Source organism: Dreissena polymorpha, chromosome 10 (genome assembly GCF_020536995.1).
Source record: "Dreissena polymorpha isolate Duluth1 chromosome 10, UMN_Dpol_1.0, whole genome shotgun sequence".
NCBI classification, from domain to species: domain Eukaryota; kingdom Metazoa; phylum Mollusca; class Bivalvia; order Myida; family Dreissenidae; genus Dreissena; species Dreissena polymorpha.
Window position 1 is genome coordinate 30,779,601 of NC_068364.1, and position 18,388 is coordinate 30,797,988.

General features: G+C 34.9%; 3 protein-coding genes and 1 long non-coding RNA gene across 8 annotated transcripts in view; 2 read left to right on the top strand and 2 right to left on the bottom strand.

Annotated features, from left to right (window-relative positions):
• LOC127847629 (transcription intermediary factor 1-alpha-like) overlaps window positions 1-18,388 on the bottom strand; it is a 194,382-nt gene that overhangs the window by 147,718 nt on the left and 28,276 nt on the right. The gene's annotated exons all lie outside the window — the stretch shown is intronic.
• Window positions 1-18,388, bottom strand: part of LOC127847627 (uncharacterized) — a 113,845-nt gene that overhangs the window by 67,187 nt on the left and 28,270 nt on the right. The window lies entirely within an intron of this gene.
• LOC127847635 (uncharacterized) lies at window positions 37-3,140 on the top strand. Its single transcript, XR_008034089.1, has 3 exons — window positions 37-111; window positions 670-797; window positions 1,172-3,140. It is a non-coding gene; the product is annotated as an uncharacterized LOC127847635 (long non-coding RNA).
• LOC127847622 (inversin-like) overlaps window positions 4,476-18,388 on the top strand; it is a 113,073-nt gene continuing 99,160 nt past the window's right edge. For all 4 annotated transcript variants that reach the window (XM_052379653.1, XM_052379651.1, XM_052379650.1 and 1 more), the window contains exons 1-7: window positions 4,476-4,698; window positions 7,352-7,420; window positions 9,067-9,187; window positions 10,423-10,595; window positions 11,488-11,661; window positions 15,016-15,081; window positions 17,226-17,327. In XM_052379653.1, the coding sequence (XP_052235613.1) occupies window positions 4,696-4,698; window positions 7,352-7,420; window positions 9,067-9,187; window positions 10,423-10,595; window positions 11,488-11,661; window positions 15,016-15,081; window positions 17,226-17,327 (708 nt within the window). In that variant the 5' untranslated portion in view covers window positions 4,476-4,695. The remainder of the gene's footprint in view (window positions 4,699-7,351; window positions 7,421-9,066; window positions 9,188-10,422; window positions 10,596-11,487; window positions 11,662-15,015; window positions 15,082-17,225; window positions 17,328-18,388) is intronic.

Here is an 18,388-nt window from a genome sequence, read left to right on the forward strand (position 1 = left end):
TAATTTCAATTTGAATAATCGCGCAGAAAAATAAAGTATTTAAATAATATGCGCATGCGCAGATGTTAATTCCGCCTCGCGAAAACATTCAAAACAAAAACACTCGAAACGGTAAGTTGTTAAATTGTGATATTATACACGTAATTATATATTTCTTTTGAAATCAGATATATATTGCTGATCACGCATTATTTATTTATCTGTTACTTCAATGAATGCCTGTGTGTTTAATAATTTAAATTGCATATTATTAGATTTCTTCATCGCTTTGCCTTTGTCATGTATTTTCGCGACGTAAGTCGTAACGTTCGTTTATCGCCATAGATCAATCTCTTAGTTAAACTGCTTAATTCAACTTGATTCTGCCTAAAATTCAATACAAACTATTTATAGCAGACAGGCGCATGTCTGACAAAATGAAACACTAAATTAGTAATCATGCTAATGCATGAGAATCTTGCATATCTCATACATTGATAATATTAATTGAAACGTATATTATAATATAATGTCTTTTATAGGTCTTTGATTACTTGCACGCAAGCCAAGGTTGTCTGCCTGTGGACAAATTTTAATGATTATTTAAACACATATTTGCAGAATATTTAAGAAGTCTGTGTATTAGGAAATAATTAATTTCGTAATGTTTATTGTACAAATTTATTTCAGAAAATAAAATATTCACCACCACCTGGTTTGCCAACATCGTCTTTACAAGGAATGTCCAGCAGTGCATGACAGAGGCCGGTCACTCCCATTAAGTCCAGCTGAAGAGCCTTCCCAGTTTATAGGACAAAGTAACTAATTTTTGTGCTTGAAACTTTAACTTAAAATAATTTCATTTTTGGAATTACTGCTTATTAAATGATAGTTAATTACATAAATAAATGATGTAAACAGATAATCCAACTGAAAAAATAAATAAAATACACAGTCATTTAGTGATCTATAATAATACATACTTCTACTAATAAAAGAAACAAATTGACGTTGACGGGCATATAGGTGCAAGTTGCTATAATCAGCCCTAGCCGTACAACAGCTGTTGGGACAAATCGGGCCCACCGCCGTTATATCGGCACACATCCGATATAATTATATAAGACCCAGCTGTGATTTATATTATTGTCAACATAATTTTAGGTACAGTTCTTTTTTACTCTGTCTTCAGATGCAGTTACACAGATTTTAACGGTGTTGGAAACAATCAGAGACGAGAACAGGGAAATGAAGCGGATGCTGCAGCGGCTCTTGGCTAGGTCAGCTACTGATGACAAGCCAATGCAACTGCCAGAGAACATCAGTCTTCCAATTGGAACATTTGAGCAAATGGATGAGTTTGAAGAGCATCTTGGTGATGAAGCTACGATCCATCTTTTCTAGGACTGCTGCATAGTTCAAGCTTTTTTATCAAATATATTAAGCAATGTTGTCAATGTAATTGACAGTTCTTTCTTCATTGATCCTAAACCATTCCTTTAAGGCTCATCTTCTAAGAAAGCATACAATTTTTTTTATCTGGAAATGAAATGGTATATATTCCTTTGCAAAAGAAGAAACAGCATTCCAGTTTTTGAAGGTTTTAAAAGACATATATATATATATATCATGTGCAATTACGAAAAACACTAGAATGTATGAAGATATCAAAGATAATAATATGGACTTGTTCTCGAAAAAGGATTTGCCATTTATTTGAGTTTTGGATTTTTTTGCAGGGTTTTTAATTTCTAGTTTATAAAATATTTTGTTTAGTCTTGCAAGTATGTTTCAAAGCTCTAGATAAGGATTTGTGAAATTAGTAACGGTATTGCCACTGACAGAAAGAAAAGGAGTAACGCTGAAAATCAATTAGTACCTGTACTACCATATCCAAAAATACAGGTAGTACTGTACTACCCGTGTTCTTGGATATTGATGGGTGTATACCTTACTTTACAGAAACATTTGCAGCAATTATAATAAATATATTTTGCTTCTTAAACAGTTACTTTATTAGGTTTTCCATTCTGAATTATGATGCAAATACAACTACACATTAAAACTCATGACTAAATACTATAACTTTATTTTGCTTGACAAGAAAACACAAGCCAACTTGTAAGCTAAGTAAATGAACACCAATGTCACTGTCTCATCTCAAAAGAATCATTGCTTAAGCAGTCAACTGTCAAAGTTGGCATAGACTTTGCCAACTATTACAGTTAAACGCTCAAGCAAACACTTCAACTGGGCTTACAGATTGAATGTCAGAATGGTTAGACGACCGTATGTAGCCATTATATGACAACAAAGTGTTTATTTGAACCGCTTTCGGTTAAGCCGGCCTTCCATGCTCGCAGACATATTGTTTTTGACGGGCTTACAAGTTACCGGAAATCACGCCACAGAATAGATAATAATACTGGAACCCAGTCTACAACTTTTCGGTAATTTAAATTAATGAAAGAGGCCGTTAGGTTAGAGACCAACAAATATGCCGCGCTGACACCGACGTATCAGTACGGCCAGATTTTTTTCGTAAATGCGTAAAAGGGATATTAAAGTCGTAATTGTACGTCCAGTTCATAAAAATAAATGCGTAAGCCTTCATGAAAAGGCCGTATTTACGTCTGTACGGCCCTTATCTGGAGCTCTGATGTTTTCTACAAATGTTCTTTGAGTACATGGTGTGTTATTTGTATTGGTTAAAGATTTAATATGCATGGGTATGCTTTTGAGTAATGTGTAGTACATCAGGAAAATACTTGAAGGTATTCTGTATATGTATTATATATTAAATATCAAAATAATAGAAGTCCTTAATTCTATAGTTGTATAACTGGTCAACATATATAATGTTATAGAAAAACGTCTTATTGCTTGAAGTCTTTATTGTTCCATGAAATAGTTTTACTGTTGGTTTGGGTTTATAGATTATGAGTAACATTACTCCATGCGGATAGAACATTAGATAGAAACATGTTTTCGTTAGCAACTTCATGTAAAATATTTTTGCTGATGTTACATTCAAAAAGTTAGGAATCACCATATTATTTTAGAATTCTCTGGTAGAATAGTTAACGTGGGATCCTCCTGCTATGTATGTATGTATCCATGTATATGTGTGTAATAATTTATGTGAATAAAAGTTGAGAGTACTTTAATAAATTTTTAAGTCTTTTAACAAAAACCTTGTATTGCTTGCAGGATAATGATATTTAGCTCTTGAACATTTTGATATCGCTCTGTTCCAGCAAGAAGAAATAGATAAAACATTTAAAAAAATGAAATTGGAAGTACATGTACAAGAATCTTTTGTCTGATGTTCAATTTGAACACAGTATTTCATGTTTGCAACCTACATATTATTTCTAACATAACCTGAATTTCCATTAATGTGTTGTCCACAATTTTACAGGCTCTGTGTACCCATATTGAATACAATGCTACCAGTTTGTAGCCCATATTTAGAACAATACTGCCCGTATGTAGCCCATATTGAGAAAAAGGGCTACTCTTATGTAGCCCATATTGAGTAAAAGGGCTGCCTGTATGTAGCCCATATTGAGTAAAAGGGATGCCCATGTTGGACCTATATGGGTCCCATGTGGGCACCTATATGGGCCCCATGTGGGCTGCCAACATGGGACCCAGATGGGTAGTGCAACCGGGCTCCACATGGGTCCTATCTGGGCTGCCCCATATACTTTCATGGGGCAGCCCAGATGGGACCCATGTGGAGCCCGGTTGCACTTCCCATCTGGGTCCCATGTTGGCAGCCCACATGGGGCCCATATAGGTGCCCACATGGGACCCATATGGGTCCCATATAGATTGTTTGCTGGGTTTGGTTGTGGCTCGTGTGCATGGCCTTTCTCATCATAGATATTTATACACCCATGCAAATTCATTTTGATACCTAATATAGTTTCTGAGATAGAGTCCTGAACAGTTTGTGATATATGGAAAGACAAACAGACAGACTGACGGTCAGACAATAGGCGCTCGATGTTAATAACAATGTTTTTTTAATGTATTTATTTTTCAGTTAACCGTTGTTTATTATAATGCATGCACATACTAAATTAATAAAAATCCTCCGACAAAACGTCTTCTTAAAAAAAGATAGTTCGACTTTGTATGTATAGATATTCAATATCTACTGTACATAGTCAAACTATCTTTATTTTTAAAAGACGTTTTGTCGGAAGATTTTTATTAATTTAGTATGTGTATGCAATATAATAAACAACGGGTAACTAAAAAATAAATAGATTAATAAATTACACAAAATCGTCATTGACATCGAGCGCCTATGGGTCAGACTATGCACATCACTCTGCCTTTGGTGGGTGTAAATATAATCTGTTCTTTATTTCTTTTTCTTTCCGCCATTATTTTATCTTTTGTTCGAATTCTTGTCATTGTCCAATAGCATTCGTCAAAAGCAATCTCGGGTATTTCAATCGACCAATCAAAGCGTACCTCTTGAAGCGGCCTTGGTTACATCTTCAATATGGTGGATTGAAAAGTTGCCAAAACAATACTCAGATAAGAATTGATATAATATAATGTTTACGCTTATGTTTCATTCAACTCAATAGTGTTTACAGTTGTGGCTTATTATTCACAATTATTTATTTCGTCTAATAAAAGCCAGAAGTGGTTTCTTCGACGCAACCATACAGATTCAACTCTTTCTGAATAAAGAAAATGGCGAGTGTTTTTTTTCATAACTAGTATTACTACACACAATTTGTTTAGACATTTTAAAACCTAACATTCCACAGAGTGAGGCCCATCTTTGGTTGCAATTTTACTTGTCTTTCGAATTCATTCACTGCTTATGATACATTCACTGTTTATGATATTGTATGACAACAAATCCTGTATTTGCTTGTTTTTATGTACTTAAGGTTCATGTAAAGTGTAAAAAGGCGTATTCTTCACATAGAAATACTTCAATAAATATTATGGCAATAAATTCAATTTATAAGTCAATAGCCTCGTAAACACTTGTAGAACATATAAGAAAATGCTAATAAAAAAAAATATGCAAAATGTTGCTTTTGAAGAAATATACAGCGCATGCATGAAATTATCAAAATAACAAACGGAGTTAAATTGAACAAATTCCTTTGGTCAAAATATTGTGTACACTTAATGTTAGGTACTACAAATGAAAAGTCCACACAACACACACCAACAATCCTAAAATAAGGAAAAGAAAAACATAAAAAAAATGTCAAAAGTTAACACAATAATTGGGAACTACTTTAAGTATGGTGGACTTACCAGTGAACCTTCATTTTCAAAATTACTTATTTACTCGCAATACAGTACTCATTATAGTCACAAAATGACACAATTACAAAAAATAAACTATATTACCAAAAGGGAAAACACTTTGTTTGTTCATTTGAAATATATAGGACTCGGAAAGACGACTAATTGGCTACCTTAAAACAAATTACAACATGTTTATGTCACATCTCGAACTCCATACACGTTAGTTAAACATGTGGGGCATAAAACATCCGGTTTCAAGGAAGTCGACATAACAATATTTCAATTAACGATCTAGGCATAATATTTGTGGGATCGGAAAAATGAATTATACAAATGTTGGGCACACGCACATATTAAACCAACTGAACACTTACATTTCTATAAAAACCTTGTCATCGATGAAAAAGTGCATTTCTTATTGTCTTGCCATGTTTACTTGTTCAGGAAGCCATTATTTGCCGGAAGTATATTCGAAAAATATTTCGTTTCAAAATCGATCATTGATAAATTACTCATGATCCGTTTGTTATAAAATTTGTATAATTTGTTTATGAGGTAATTTCAAGTTATGTTATAAAGTAAATATTTAATATAAGCAATATTTAACAAATTCGCAAATACGAATCAATACACATTTCTGACCAAGATGGACGACCGATGAAATTAAATCTGGAGGAGAGTCAATTATATCAAGATTCTTTTCAAATAGTGCGTTTCAAGTAAGTGTCATTGTTATGGAGATATTATGAAAATGATATATTTTCATTAATTTTATTTTATAAGATCATAACTCTTATTGATCGCATGCTATGCGCGCAGAAAGTTAGTATTTTTCCAAAATCTATAAATAGCGACTCATGGCATTGACATGTTCATTTTGAAATACGCATAGTGTCTTTGTGGGGCTGTATTGACGCAATTCAATGCTCGGAGTACCTTACATATAACTTGCATATACTGTTGGTGTTTTTATTTGGTGCATTTGTGTTTTTTTAATGAAATTGAGAATTTACCATACCTTGCAATATTTTTGATAATAATTACATTATTACTACCATTTGTGAGTGTTTTTTTTTAATTGTGTACATATATGGAATAAAAATGTGATTATTGCAACCATATGTAAATTTCATTAACTTATTTTGGGTATAACTGATCATTTTTATATTTTAAAATTTCATCTATATGGGGTCATTTTGGGACTTTACATGAACCTTAAATGAGAGTTTATGCATTCAAAGCAGTGATATCATACATTGCCAAATGTATTGGTAAACATTATGAAGTTATTTGAGAAAGCAAAGACTGAAAATTAGACATGGACTGTTAAATAAACTTGACACAATTCTCTGGTTAAGGACATTTCACCGTCAGAAGTGGGTGGGGCTATGAAAAAAAATAATTCCTTATATTAACATTCTATATTAGGTTTGGAACAATATGCACAATTAAAATAGCATATACTTCAGTGATACATGAACAAGTTCTAATGAAATCTTCACATTTTTTCTTACAAAAAATGATGATTTTTTCAGTGCTTCTAGTGTGTTATATTTAATAATACTCTAACACTATGTTCTACAGTGGTGTATGCTCCAGCTGGTATCAGCGGATTTATGAAGAAAATGAGAAAAGTTTTCTAAATGCCTTTTGTACTGACCAACATAATAATTAATAGTGCATGTGCTTATTTAACATTTATGGATAAGAAACACGGGTTCTAGACACTTTAAGAAAGTCATTGCGGTTATCACGGGTGTTCCCATTAACGATAGCGTGCAATGGCGGCGATTTTGGGTGTTCGCCAAACACCGCTGTTAGTAGCGTGTCCGTCCCCCGGGGAATGTCACCCATCGGGAAAAGTGAACACCGCGGACAGGCGTTTTTGATTAAGTACGCGGTGCCTGTATTGTAACACAGAGACAACAAATCAAATTATACAAAGAAACACATCTATATCTTCAAATGAAATGAGTCCTAAAAGCACCTTTTGTAACATCAGGCAATTTTAATCACTCCATTTTAATAATATTAGAACAATTGTAAAATGTATAATGTCAATGTTCTTTCTTTGTTTTAGAGCAGTACCAGGGACTCCCCGGGTGTTACTTCACCAGCTATGGAATCAACAGTGTCTGATGATACACCAGTAATAAACATTTTTTGACATGATACTTATAATGCTTCAATACTTTGTTTAGTTAAATATTCAGCTAAACTCACTGGAAATTTACTGGAAGTACTTTTTACTTGATATTTTAAATTATTTCATACTTTGATTACATGTTATCAATATTTCAGGTTAACTCACTGGAGGTTTTTCAATTTGCAACTTAAAATCCTAGTAGGCTCTTGACTTTGATGAATAAGAAATGTTAATAAAGAATTTAACAGGTCGTGAACAAATACATGTGAAAGAACAAATTAAATGTACAAGGTCACACTGACCAGTGAGCGAATGGTCTAGATTTTTATAGCAGGGAAATGTACTTTTGCTTTAGATACATGTTCTTTTTGTGAATATTCTATATGGAGTGGCACTTGTTCTGGTTCAAACTACAGGAAAAATAATCAAAATAAATGGAATGAAATTTATAAAATAACATACATGAGACCTATTGGCAAACTTTTTCTCTGATGCCCCTCACCCCTTGGAAACAGGGTATAAGAGTCAAAATGATGGTATATTATTATGAAAACAGTTTAAAAAGAAACATTAATAATTAGACTAATTATATTTTTATATATTTTTTTATTTAAGCAACCATTTCTGTCAAATATTTATATAAAATGTTTTATATTGAGTGTTTTAGCAGTTAGCGATTCAATAAAGCATTTACCGGTATTAGGAATAGAAGTTTATGCAATTATACTTTTGCCTGCTTTTTTGCAGCACCCTGGGAAAATGGGGATAAATGCATGTGCGCAAAGTGTCCTTCCAGGTTATTATGTGCAGTCGCACATGCTTATCTGGGACGTCACGACACTATCTGCCTTATTGTAATGTTCTTTTAAAGGATGTCTGTTCTTAACAAAAATCCAGTCTCAGCAGAAAGTGTCACCTTGATTAGTCTGTGCGGACTGCTCAGGCTTATTTGGGTCGATACTTTACCCACATGCATTAAGCTAGGTTTTCCCAGAGCTTGGCTTATATATTTGTTAACAATATTTAAGAATGATGTGTATAAAGACTGCTCTGCTTTATGCAATTATTCAAATGTAAAGTCTGTATACTTTACCCACATGCTTAAGTCCATATTTCTCATTTAAGGACTATTCCATTAATTATCCCCCGCCATAGGCAGAGGGATATTGTTTTGGTGTTGTCCGTCGTTCCGTCCGTCCGTCGTTCTGTCCGTCTGTCCGTCCTTCCGTCTGTCCTTCCTTCGTCCGGCACTTTTGTGTCCAGAGCCATATCTTGGAAGTGCTTTTGCGGATTTCAATGAAACTTAGTATGAGTATATATAGGGAAAAGAGGATGATGCAGGCCTAATGGCATTATACACCATCTGTTAATAACAGAGTTATGGCCCTTTGTATCTTGGAAAAATGCATTTTTGTGTCTGGAACCATATCTTGGAAGTGCTTTGGCGGATTTCATTGAAACTTGGTATGAGTATATATATGGATAAGAGGATGATACACGCCAAATGGCATTGTACACCATTAAATAATAAAGGAGTTATGGCCCTTTGTATCTTGAAATAATGCTTTTTTGAGTGTCAAATATAACACTTTTGTGTCCAGAAGCATATTGGCGGGGATATCAATTCAACGAATTTTCGTGTTGTTTAGGTTGCCAGCCCAAGGGAGGGGCCTTTCGACCAGTCCCAGTCACAGAAGCTTGAGGGCGTCACACAGATACATGCGGCTGCTGTGAATGGTGACAAGGCCTGGCTTGCAAGAGTCATAACGGGTAAGTTATTAAAATGTTTGTTTGAAAGCCGTTACCACTAGACCATGAGGATGGTCAAAAATGAGACAATCTGGCCTTGTTTCGGGAAATACTGGGATAATTGCATGTTCTTAAAGTGTTGTCCCAGTTAACCTTTTGCAGTCTGCTCAGGCTTGTCAGAGACAACACTTAACTGGATTTTCAAATAGAAGTGTTTTTTTTCACTTATTGCAAACTGCACAGGCCAATCTTTAACAACACTTTACACACATGCATTGAGCCTTGTTAATGTTTTCCCAGCACAAGGCTTAATTGTATGCTGCAGGTTGACTTTTTATGTACCGTGCTTAAGGGCAGGAGTAGGAAGTACAGGTTTTCAGCAATCCATACATGCCAGTCAAAATTTACTAGCACTTATTGTAAGGTATGATACTATGTAAATACAAACACTTTATGTAATGAAGTTTTGGTTGCGTATAATTTAAGTGCTTTTCCGATACAAAATGATGTACTTTACCAAGTGCCGGTATTAGGCTCAACCATGTAATGCACAACTACTTTTGTAATCTGATAAAGAAAACTGGTACCAGGTAAATCAGACTTCAAATTGACAACCATTTGATTATTGCGAAATCAATTGATCAAGTCACTGAAAAATTGATCAGTATTGCTGAAGGGATAACTGTTATTATAATCAAAATATTAAAACTTTGTGTAATACACGGTAAAGTACAGTATGTTTGTTAAGGTCACTACTTGAAGAAAAACTCAAATATTTTACAAGCATGCATAGGCTATTTATAATGCATTTATGAAGCTTTTCTTTTCACCCACCATCATAAGTGCCTCGAAATTAACACCTTTGGTATAAATATAGCTTTATTTCAGCATTGTAGGGATAAATCTATCTCAAGTAAAGACATAGTATAATCTCATCAAAAGGCAAAAAATTAAAATTTACCAAAAAAGTAGCATCAGTTTCGTTCCAAAAGCACATAATCAGCAAGTGACAAAATACATGAGCACTGAAACTGAACATTTCAGCAAAAAGGCATGTTCAATAATATTTTGATGTGTTTTTGCATTTAAATACCTAGCAATTGTAAGACCATTTTTTTTCCATGCTGATGATTGCGCAACGCCATATTTCAATATGTCAGTATGTTCATGGTTATTTTTCCCTAATGGCGCTGTACTACTACTTTTCTGAATCGGGCAAAAACATTTTGCTGATTTCTGGTGTGTGTTTCATTAAGCCAACATTGGAACTGGCCTACTGGACGCCGGGGACCAGTTCGGCCGAACACCCCTGATGTTCTGTGTGCTGGCTGACCGACTGGAGTGTGCCGAACTACTGCTGAAGGCTGGGGCGCAGACCAACATGAAGGACAAAGGGGGAAGGACCGCCCTGCACTGGGCAGCACACAAGGTTTGACCCTGAACTCTATTTGCCCTTTACAAATATTTGCCCCTGACCTGTATTTGCCCCTGAGCTTTATTTGCCACTGAGCTATATTTGACCATGAGCTATGTTTGACCCTGAGCTATAATTGACCCTGAGCCATATTTGAGCCATATTAGAAACTGAGCTATATTTTACCCTGAGCCATATTTTACCCTGAGCCATATTTGATTTTGAGCTATACTTCTGAGGGCTGGGCGCAGACTAAAATAAAGAATAAGGGGGGAAGGACAGCTCTGTCCTGGTCAGCACACAGAGTGGCTCACCGTTATCAAAAATGACTTTTGGGGACAGATAAACTTTTTTTTAATCTCAGTTCAGAAACAACAAAAAAGGATTGCGTGTTGTGGTTTTCTTATATGTTTGTGTTAAATTCATCCAAAGGTCAACCCATGAATTTATAAAAAAATTATGTCCCACAAATAATTATGATTTGAAAGTATTTGACCCCTGAGCTATATTTTACCCTGATCCATATTAGGCCCTGAGCTTTATTTGAACCTGTGCTATATTTGACCCTGAGCCATATTTAACTCTTAGCTATATTTTACCCCGAGCTATATTTGACCATGAGCCATATTTGATCTTGAGCTTTTCTTTTCACCCTGAGCCATATTTGACCATGAGCCATTTTTGATTCTTAACCATCTTCTGATTCTGAGACACAAGTCACCAAAGTTTATGACTTTGTTGCTACAACAGCTGTCATATTTGACCTTGAGCCATATTTGACCCTGGGTATATTTAACCCTGAGCTATATTTGACCCCGAGCCGTATTTGACTGAGCCATATTTGACAATGAGTCATATAAGTTGTAACAGGGTAATGGTTGTTTAATAAAGCTGCTTTTTGTTACAGGGTAATGTTCGCCTGATTAAGCTGCTTCTATCGAAGGGTGCTGACTGCCATATGAAGGATAACGAAGGCCAGACCGCTGTACACCTGTGTACAAGACACAAGTCACCCAAGTGCATGACTCTGTTGCTACGGCAGCTGTCGCCGGGGGAGATTGATGATCAGGATAGAAACAAGGTACGGCATTAGATTGTCTTAGTTAACAATAATGTAAAATTTCAGTTTAAATTTTACAAGGAAACATGATTTCTTGTCCTTTGTTGGTTGACAGGTAGTTTAGGGTAATTTGTTTTCCCTGATAACTTTGTTTTTTCCAACACTCTTTCTCACATGGTTAATTAATATTGATAAAAACTGCAGATTAATTGATACTAATACCAAAATGTATAATGCTAAACACAATGCGTACAATGTTCAATGTTTTATTAACCAGGTTTTCCGAAGGAAAAAACTGGTTATTAGATTGGCGAATGCGGGCGGGCTGGCTGGCGGGCTGGCTGGCGGGCGGGCGGAACAAGCTTGTCCGGGCCATAACTATGTCGTTCATTGTCAGATTTTAAAATCATTTGGCACATTTGTTCACCATCATTGGACGGTGTGTCGCGCGAAATAATTACGTCGATATCTCCAAGGTCAAGGTCACACTTTGAGTTCAAAAGTCAAAAATGGCCATAAATGAGCTTGTCCTGGCCATAACTATGTCATTCATTGTGAGATTTTAAAATCATTTGGCACATTTGTTCACCATCATGGGACGGTGTGTCGCACGAAAGAATCACGTCAATATCTCCAATGTCAAGGTCGCCACGACTAAAAATAGATTTTTAACCAGGTTTTCCGAAGGAAAAAACTGGTTATTAGATTGGCGAATGCGGGCGGGCTGGCTGGCGGGCTGGCGGGGGGGGGGGGCGGGCGGAACAAGCTTGTCCGGGCCATAACTATGTCGTTCATTGTCAGATTTTAAAATCATTTGGCACATTTGTTCACCATCATTGGACGGTGTGTCGCGCGAAATAATTACGTCGATATCTCCAAGGTCAAGGTCACACTCTGAGTTCAAAGGTCAAATTGGCCATAAATGAGCTTGTCCTGGCCATAACTATGTCATTCATTGTGAGATTTTAAAATCATTTGGCACATTTGTTCACCATCATGGGACGGTGTGTCGCACGATAGAATCATGTCAATATCTCCAATGTCAAGGTCGCCACGACTAAAAATAGATTTTTTTTAAAAACAAACTTACAAAGGGGGTTAATTTTGTTTGTTCATTTCAAAAGTTCAGTTTGAGTTTTCTCCCTTTATCAGATTTTTTTTTCACAATGAAAACCTGGTTTTGTGACAATTTTGTCCCTTGTTATTATTAATTTTGTTTGTTCATTTCAAAAGTTCAGTTTGAGTTTTCTGCCTTTATCAGATTTTTTTGCACAATGAAAACCTGGTTTTGTGACAATTTTGTCCCTTGTTTAAAAAGAATTATAATTCTAAAATAGGGTTTCAATTGAAGCAAAATTCTGATTTGTACAAGCATTTTGTAATTTACCCACTTAAGCCTCCTGCTACTTACTTAAGTTACTTTTTTGCATCATTTATGTGCAAATGCTATTGGAAAGCTACATCAATAAGATATTATATTATGATACAAATTGTGTAAAATTGCATAGTATTTCACTAACATGTATACTAAAATACATTTGTAGAGAATTTACTAGTATGCTAAACGATAACTATTTTTACTATATACCTGTTTAATGCTTTTTACAAAATACAGGTTGTATCAATCGTTGAAATAAAAAATGCCGTATTACGCTACTTGCTGTTTCCAATTCCGTATTACCATACTAGCCGGACTACTTCGACCCATTTAATGACATCACATTACGCGCACTGAAAATAGAAATATTTAATACATGTATTACGAAATATATTACATGGTACATCGTGTGACGTCATTTCTGCGACGAAACACAATGGTTTTATCTAAACTCTCTGGAATTTAAGGACATGTCGGACGTGTTCTTTTAAACAGTAAACTATTTGTCAAAAACTTAGAACGAATTCAAAACGTATTTTCGAGTGTTTGTTTATCATGCATAAATGTATATTTCGATAGGAATACAATAACATAGTGTGGTTTAAACTAAGTTTCGATAAAGACATGGAAAATAGAAGTGGAATTGCATATCGTTTCAACGTTTTTGTTATAAACATCGGATTAAAATGTTAAGTTGTCAACTTAATTGTTATAAACATTAGATTAATGATGGCATTAAGGTCAGCGTGTCGGAAACATGTGTTTTCCTGGTTCGAATGTTAACACGTTAATTTACATAAACTGTATTCATATGCGTCTTAAATAAACTATGGCGTACCGTTTAACCATTAGTCATTGTTTTGTCAGTTTTGTTAAAGTTAAAAATACAATTGTTAACTGTTTTTCGTTAGTTGTTGCATATAATAAAAGGAATATTAAGCTAGACAATTGTTCCAAGAGTTTGTATCACTCTCGTGGCTTGTGCTAAATCGCATCACACTCGAGGCTCCGCCTCTCATGTGATACGTCATCACACAAGCTGCTCGAGTGATACAAACTCTTGGAACAATTGTGTAGCGTAATATTAGGTATATATCAAACATTTGACCCACGAAATCTTATTCTGACCCCTGCGCTTTTTCATGCACCGAGTCATTTGACTCCAAGTATTCAACATTTATTGAAAATAAATATAATTGTACATCTTATCTGTGGCTCTGATGAATTTTGTATGCTTCAATATTAGATGAAAAAAAAGGCCACTGTTCCATTTGAGCCTCATTCTGATAAAAGGAGGCTTAATGCATGTGCGTAAAGTGTTGCACCAGTTCACACAGGCTAATAATCAGGGATAACACTTTTTGCTTTCATCAATTTTTATGCCCCCGGATTGAAAGATCGGGGGTATATTGTTTTTGGCCTGTCTGTCATCGTATGTGTCCGTGTGTTCCAAAACTTTAAACAAAACTTTAACCTTCTTCATAACTTTTGCAATATTGAACCTAGCAACTTGATATTTGGCATGCATGTGTTTCTCATGGAGCTGCACATTTTGAGTGGTGAAAGGTCAAGGTCATCCTTTAAGGTCAAAGTACAAATTAAATCAAAGCGGCGCATTAGGGGGCATTGTATGTCTGACAAACAAATCTCTTGTTTTATTTGAAGGAAGTATGTTACTAAAGAAAATTCAGTGTAAGCTGAAAATGCCATCCATGATAAGTCTGTGTAACACTACTCCCATGCATTAAGCACTGTTTTCCCAGAACAAGGCTTATTTTGATTGAAATATATAACTTATGTGGTATTGAAAATATGCCATATGGATAATATGACCTTGTGCATAACAGTTCTCTTTGGACAAAATAGCACCCTGCCCTTTTCATTTCCTAGCTGGAGCACTGGACATAACATCTTCTATCTGGCTCTAACGTAGATTGTACCTTTGAATATACAATTAAAAAGAATGGCTCAGTTGCATTTTGTTTGTATTTTTTCAGAGGACAGCATTACACTGGGCTGCATCGTATGGGAATTTAGAACACGTGAAAATGCTGATCAAGCAGGTTTGTGAGAAACACTAGGCAACCTATGTCAGCACGTTTTTTTAAACGCTTTCCCGCTTAGAAGCAAAGTGAAATTAGATTTGTTCAATCAGCATAAAACCAGAACAGCCTGCGAGTAACTGGCAGTCTGTTTAGTTATAATGTTGTGTGATGCTCATAAGTATCTAAGAGCTGGAAATGAAAGCTTTGAAATGTAAATCTTGTCAGAAAGATCTTAAAGTAAATTGAACAGCACTCTGTGAAAAGGGGGTTTAATGCATGTGCGTAAAGTGTTGTCCCAGATTAGCTTGTGCAGTCAGCAATCTGGGACGACACTTTATGCACATGCATTAAACCCCTTTTTAACAGAGCACGGCCCATTTATATATTCTAAGGGACTACAAATGCGTCAAAGTGCGTATCTGAATAGTAAAGTGTTTATAATTGTGAAGCCTATAGGATTAGTTTTATCTTGTACGGTTGATAATGTGAGAATATTAGGTAAAGTTAATTAAAAGAGGGTAGAATTTATACTTGTTTTTGGCTTATCAGAAAATATAGTTATTGAACATGACAGTGATTTTTTTTGCTTTTTTTTCTTACAGCCTGTGCCTTTTGGATTGGGAAAATTAGCGTGATAAACCATGAAATTGGGAAAAATAGCGCGATAAACCATGAAATTGGGAAACATTATAAATATGATTATAAGAACAGAATTAAAATTATTAAAGTATGTTTGACAGCATTTTTATATTATAAAGTACTAATTTAATGTGTTCTTACAATGAAGACAATGTTAAGTTAATATCCTTCCACATTCATATTGAACTTGCCATAATCTATATAGATTCTTAAATATATCATTTAATCATAACCTCTTTAACAGTAAGAATTTAATTCAGTATTCTTTTAAATTAAATATGATATGGTGAAAACATTAACACATATTTATAAAAAAAACACGCTTTAGTGGTCTTGCTATGTTAATGATGTATTATATGGAGTTAAAATAATTTATTTCATTTCTTTACCTTTCAACATCTTGCACTTCAATGCTATTTCAGTAAACTGTAAAGCGTGACAAACATAATAAAGCAGAATATGCATATGAATCTGATTTTACACAGATCCACTAACATATAAATCATATCATGTTTGTCTCTTTCCATTTTCGAACGATACTCATCTTAAATGCATTAACTTTGTGAGTAATGGTAGACTAACTCCAATATCCCAACACTGATTTCCGTGATGCACATTTACTGTGAAGATTTGTAATAAATATTTGTTGTTTTTATCTCAAACGTTATATTTTGCGTTAATTGACACACGCATTAAATTATTCCGTAATAACCATATGATATCCGTTGTTAATTTGAATGTTATTTATCATTTTCGACGCGCATCGCAAATTTCTCGTCTGCCTGCCGCCATCTTGGGCGTGTGTAAAAACAGGCGTTTACAATCGGGATACATCGACTATCGTCGGTATCCTCCGCAATATAGAGAGAGATGTGGATAGCAACGTAAAATCGTATTCGGCTAAATTCGCGAAAAATACGTAAGTCAGTTGTTGTTCGGCGACGACTCAGCAACTCGATCGGCACTCGTTCGAAATTATTGCTAAATTACATTGTAATCTTATTGGCTTTATTGGGAAAATTTTGTCTTTTTTTGGGAAATTTTAATCAAATTTTTGGGAAAAAACGTCATTTTTTGCAATTGGGAAGCAGCCGAATATCGGCTGTAATTTCTGGCAAAAAAAATCACTGCATGAAAGATAAACATTATACCCGAACAATGGTTTGTTGTATACGCAGTCATGTTCAGGGCACGTCCAATTTTAAATGAAAATTTTGATGAAAATACTTGGTTAAGCAATTTCATTCAAAGTACATGTACATGATGTTTAGGATATTAAGGATTTTGAACAGAGGGCAGGCTAATGTTTTTTGATAATCAATGTATGAATTATGTTTTTTCAACAATAGGAGTGTTATCCATTTGTAATATAAGATCTGTAAAACACTCTTGATAATGTTGCAGAACTTAAGCTCTAACCATTTTTCTAATATGTATGTGTGGTCAAAAAATGTATATATGTGTAACAATTTTAATTTTTTATACTCTGATAAAAGCTCAGTGTTTTCTCTTTTTCATCTCAGGACTCGAACATAGGCATCCCTGACATTGAGGGAAAAACGCCACTCCACTGGGCAGCCAGTAGTCGAGATGCGGAGGCTGTCAACTGCGTCAGGCTCATTTTGGTAACTGTTATTAATTTCGTAACTGTAGCTCATTTTGGTTACTGTGGCTTATTTTTGGTAACATTGGCTCATTTTGGTAGTTGTGGCTCATTTTGGTAGTTGTGGCTCATTTTGGTAACTGTTTCTAATTTTTGGTTACTGTGGCTCATTTTGTATCTTTGGCTTATATAGGTAACTGAGGGTTATTTTGTTAAATGTGGCTAATTTTTGGTTACTGTTGCTTGTTTTGGTAACTGTGGCTCATTTTGGTAACTGGGTTATTTTGTTAACTGTTGCTCATTTTTGGTAACTGTTGCTCATTTTTTGTTACTGTAGCTCATTTTGGTATATGTGGCTCATTTTGGAACTGTGGGTTATTTTGGTAACTGTGGCTCATTTTTGTTAAAGTGGCTCATTTTGGTATCTGTGCCTCATTTTGGAGCTATGGCTCATTTTGGTAATTGTGGCTCATTTTTGTTACAGTGGTTCATTTTGGAAATTGTTGCTCATTTTTATGCCGCCCTTCAAAGAAGAGGGGTTACATTGCTGTGCTGGATGTCTGTCGGTCTGTCTGTCGTCGGTCTTGTCTATCGGTAGACCAGTTGGTTTCCAGTCAATAACTTGTCAACGAATTGAACGATTGGCTTAATACTTAAGGTAGCGCACCCGTAATGATTTCCCGGGATTTCTTATAAGATCGAAGAGCCTTTTTACCTTTACCTGTGTACTTATGGATATCCAATTTAAGCACGCACGAATGTGAAGTTGTTGTGGCCGAGTGGTTAAGGTGATAGACTAGAAATCTTTTGAAATCTTCCCGCGCAGGTTCGAATCCTTCGACATAGCATACTTTTTGCGAAGCGTTTTATTTGTTTTATAACGAAATTTGATTTAAAATAGCATATAAGCTATGTTTATAGTTAAATATGTTGCAATTTTTATGCACATTCTTCAATTTTTAAAATTAAAACAACATTATGGCTAAATTGGGTGATTTACTGCTGAAAATACGAATCATGCATGTTGCATTTTAATTTTATTTAAAAAAGTAAACGGTAAATCTGTCTATTTCTTGGTATTTT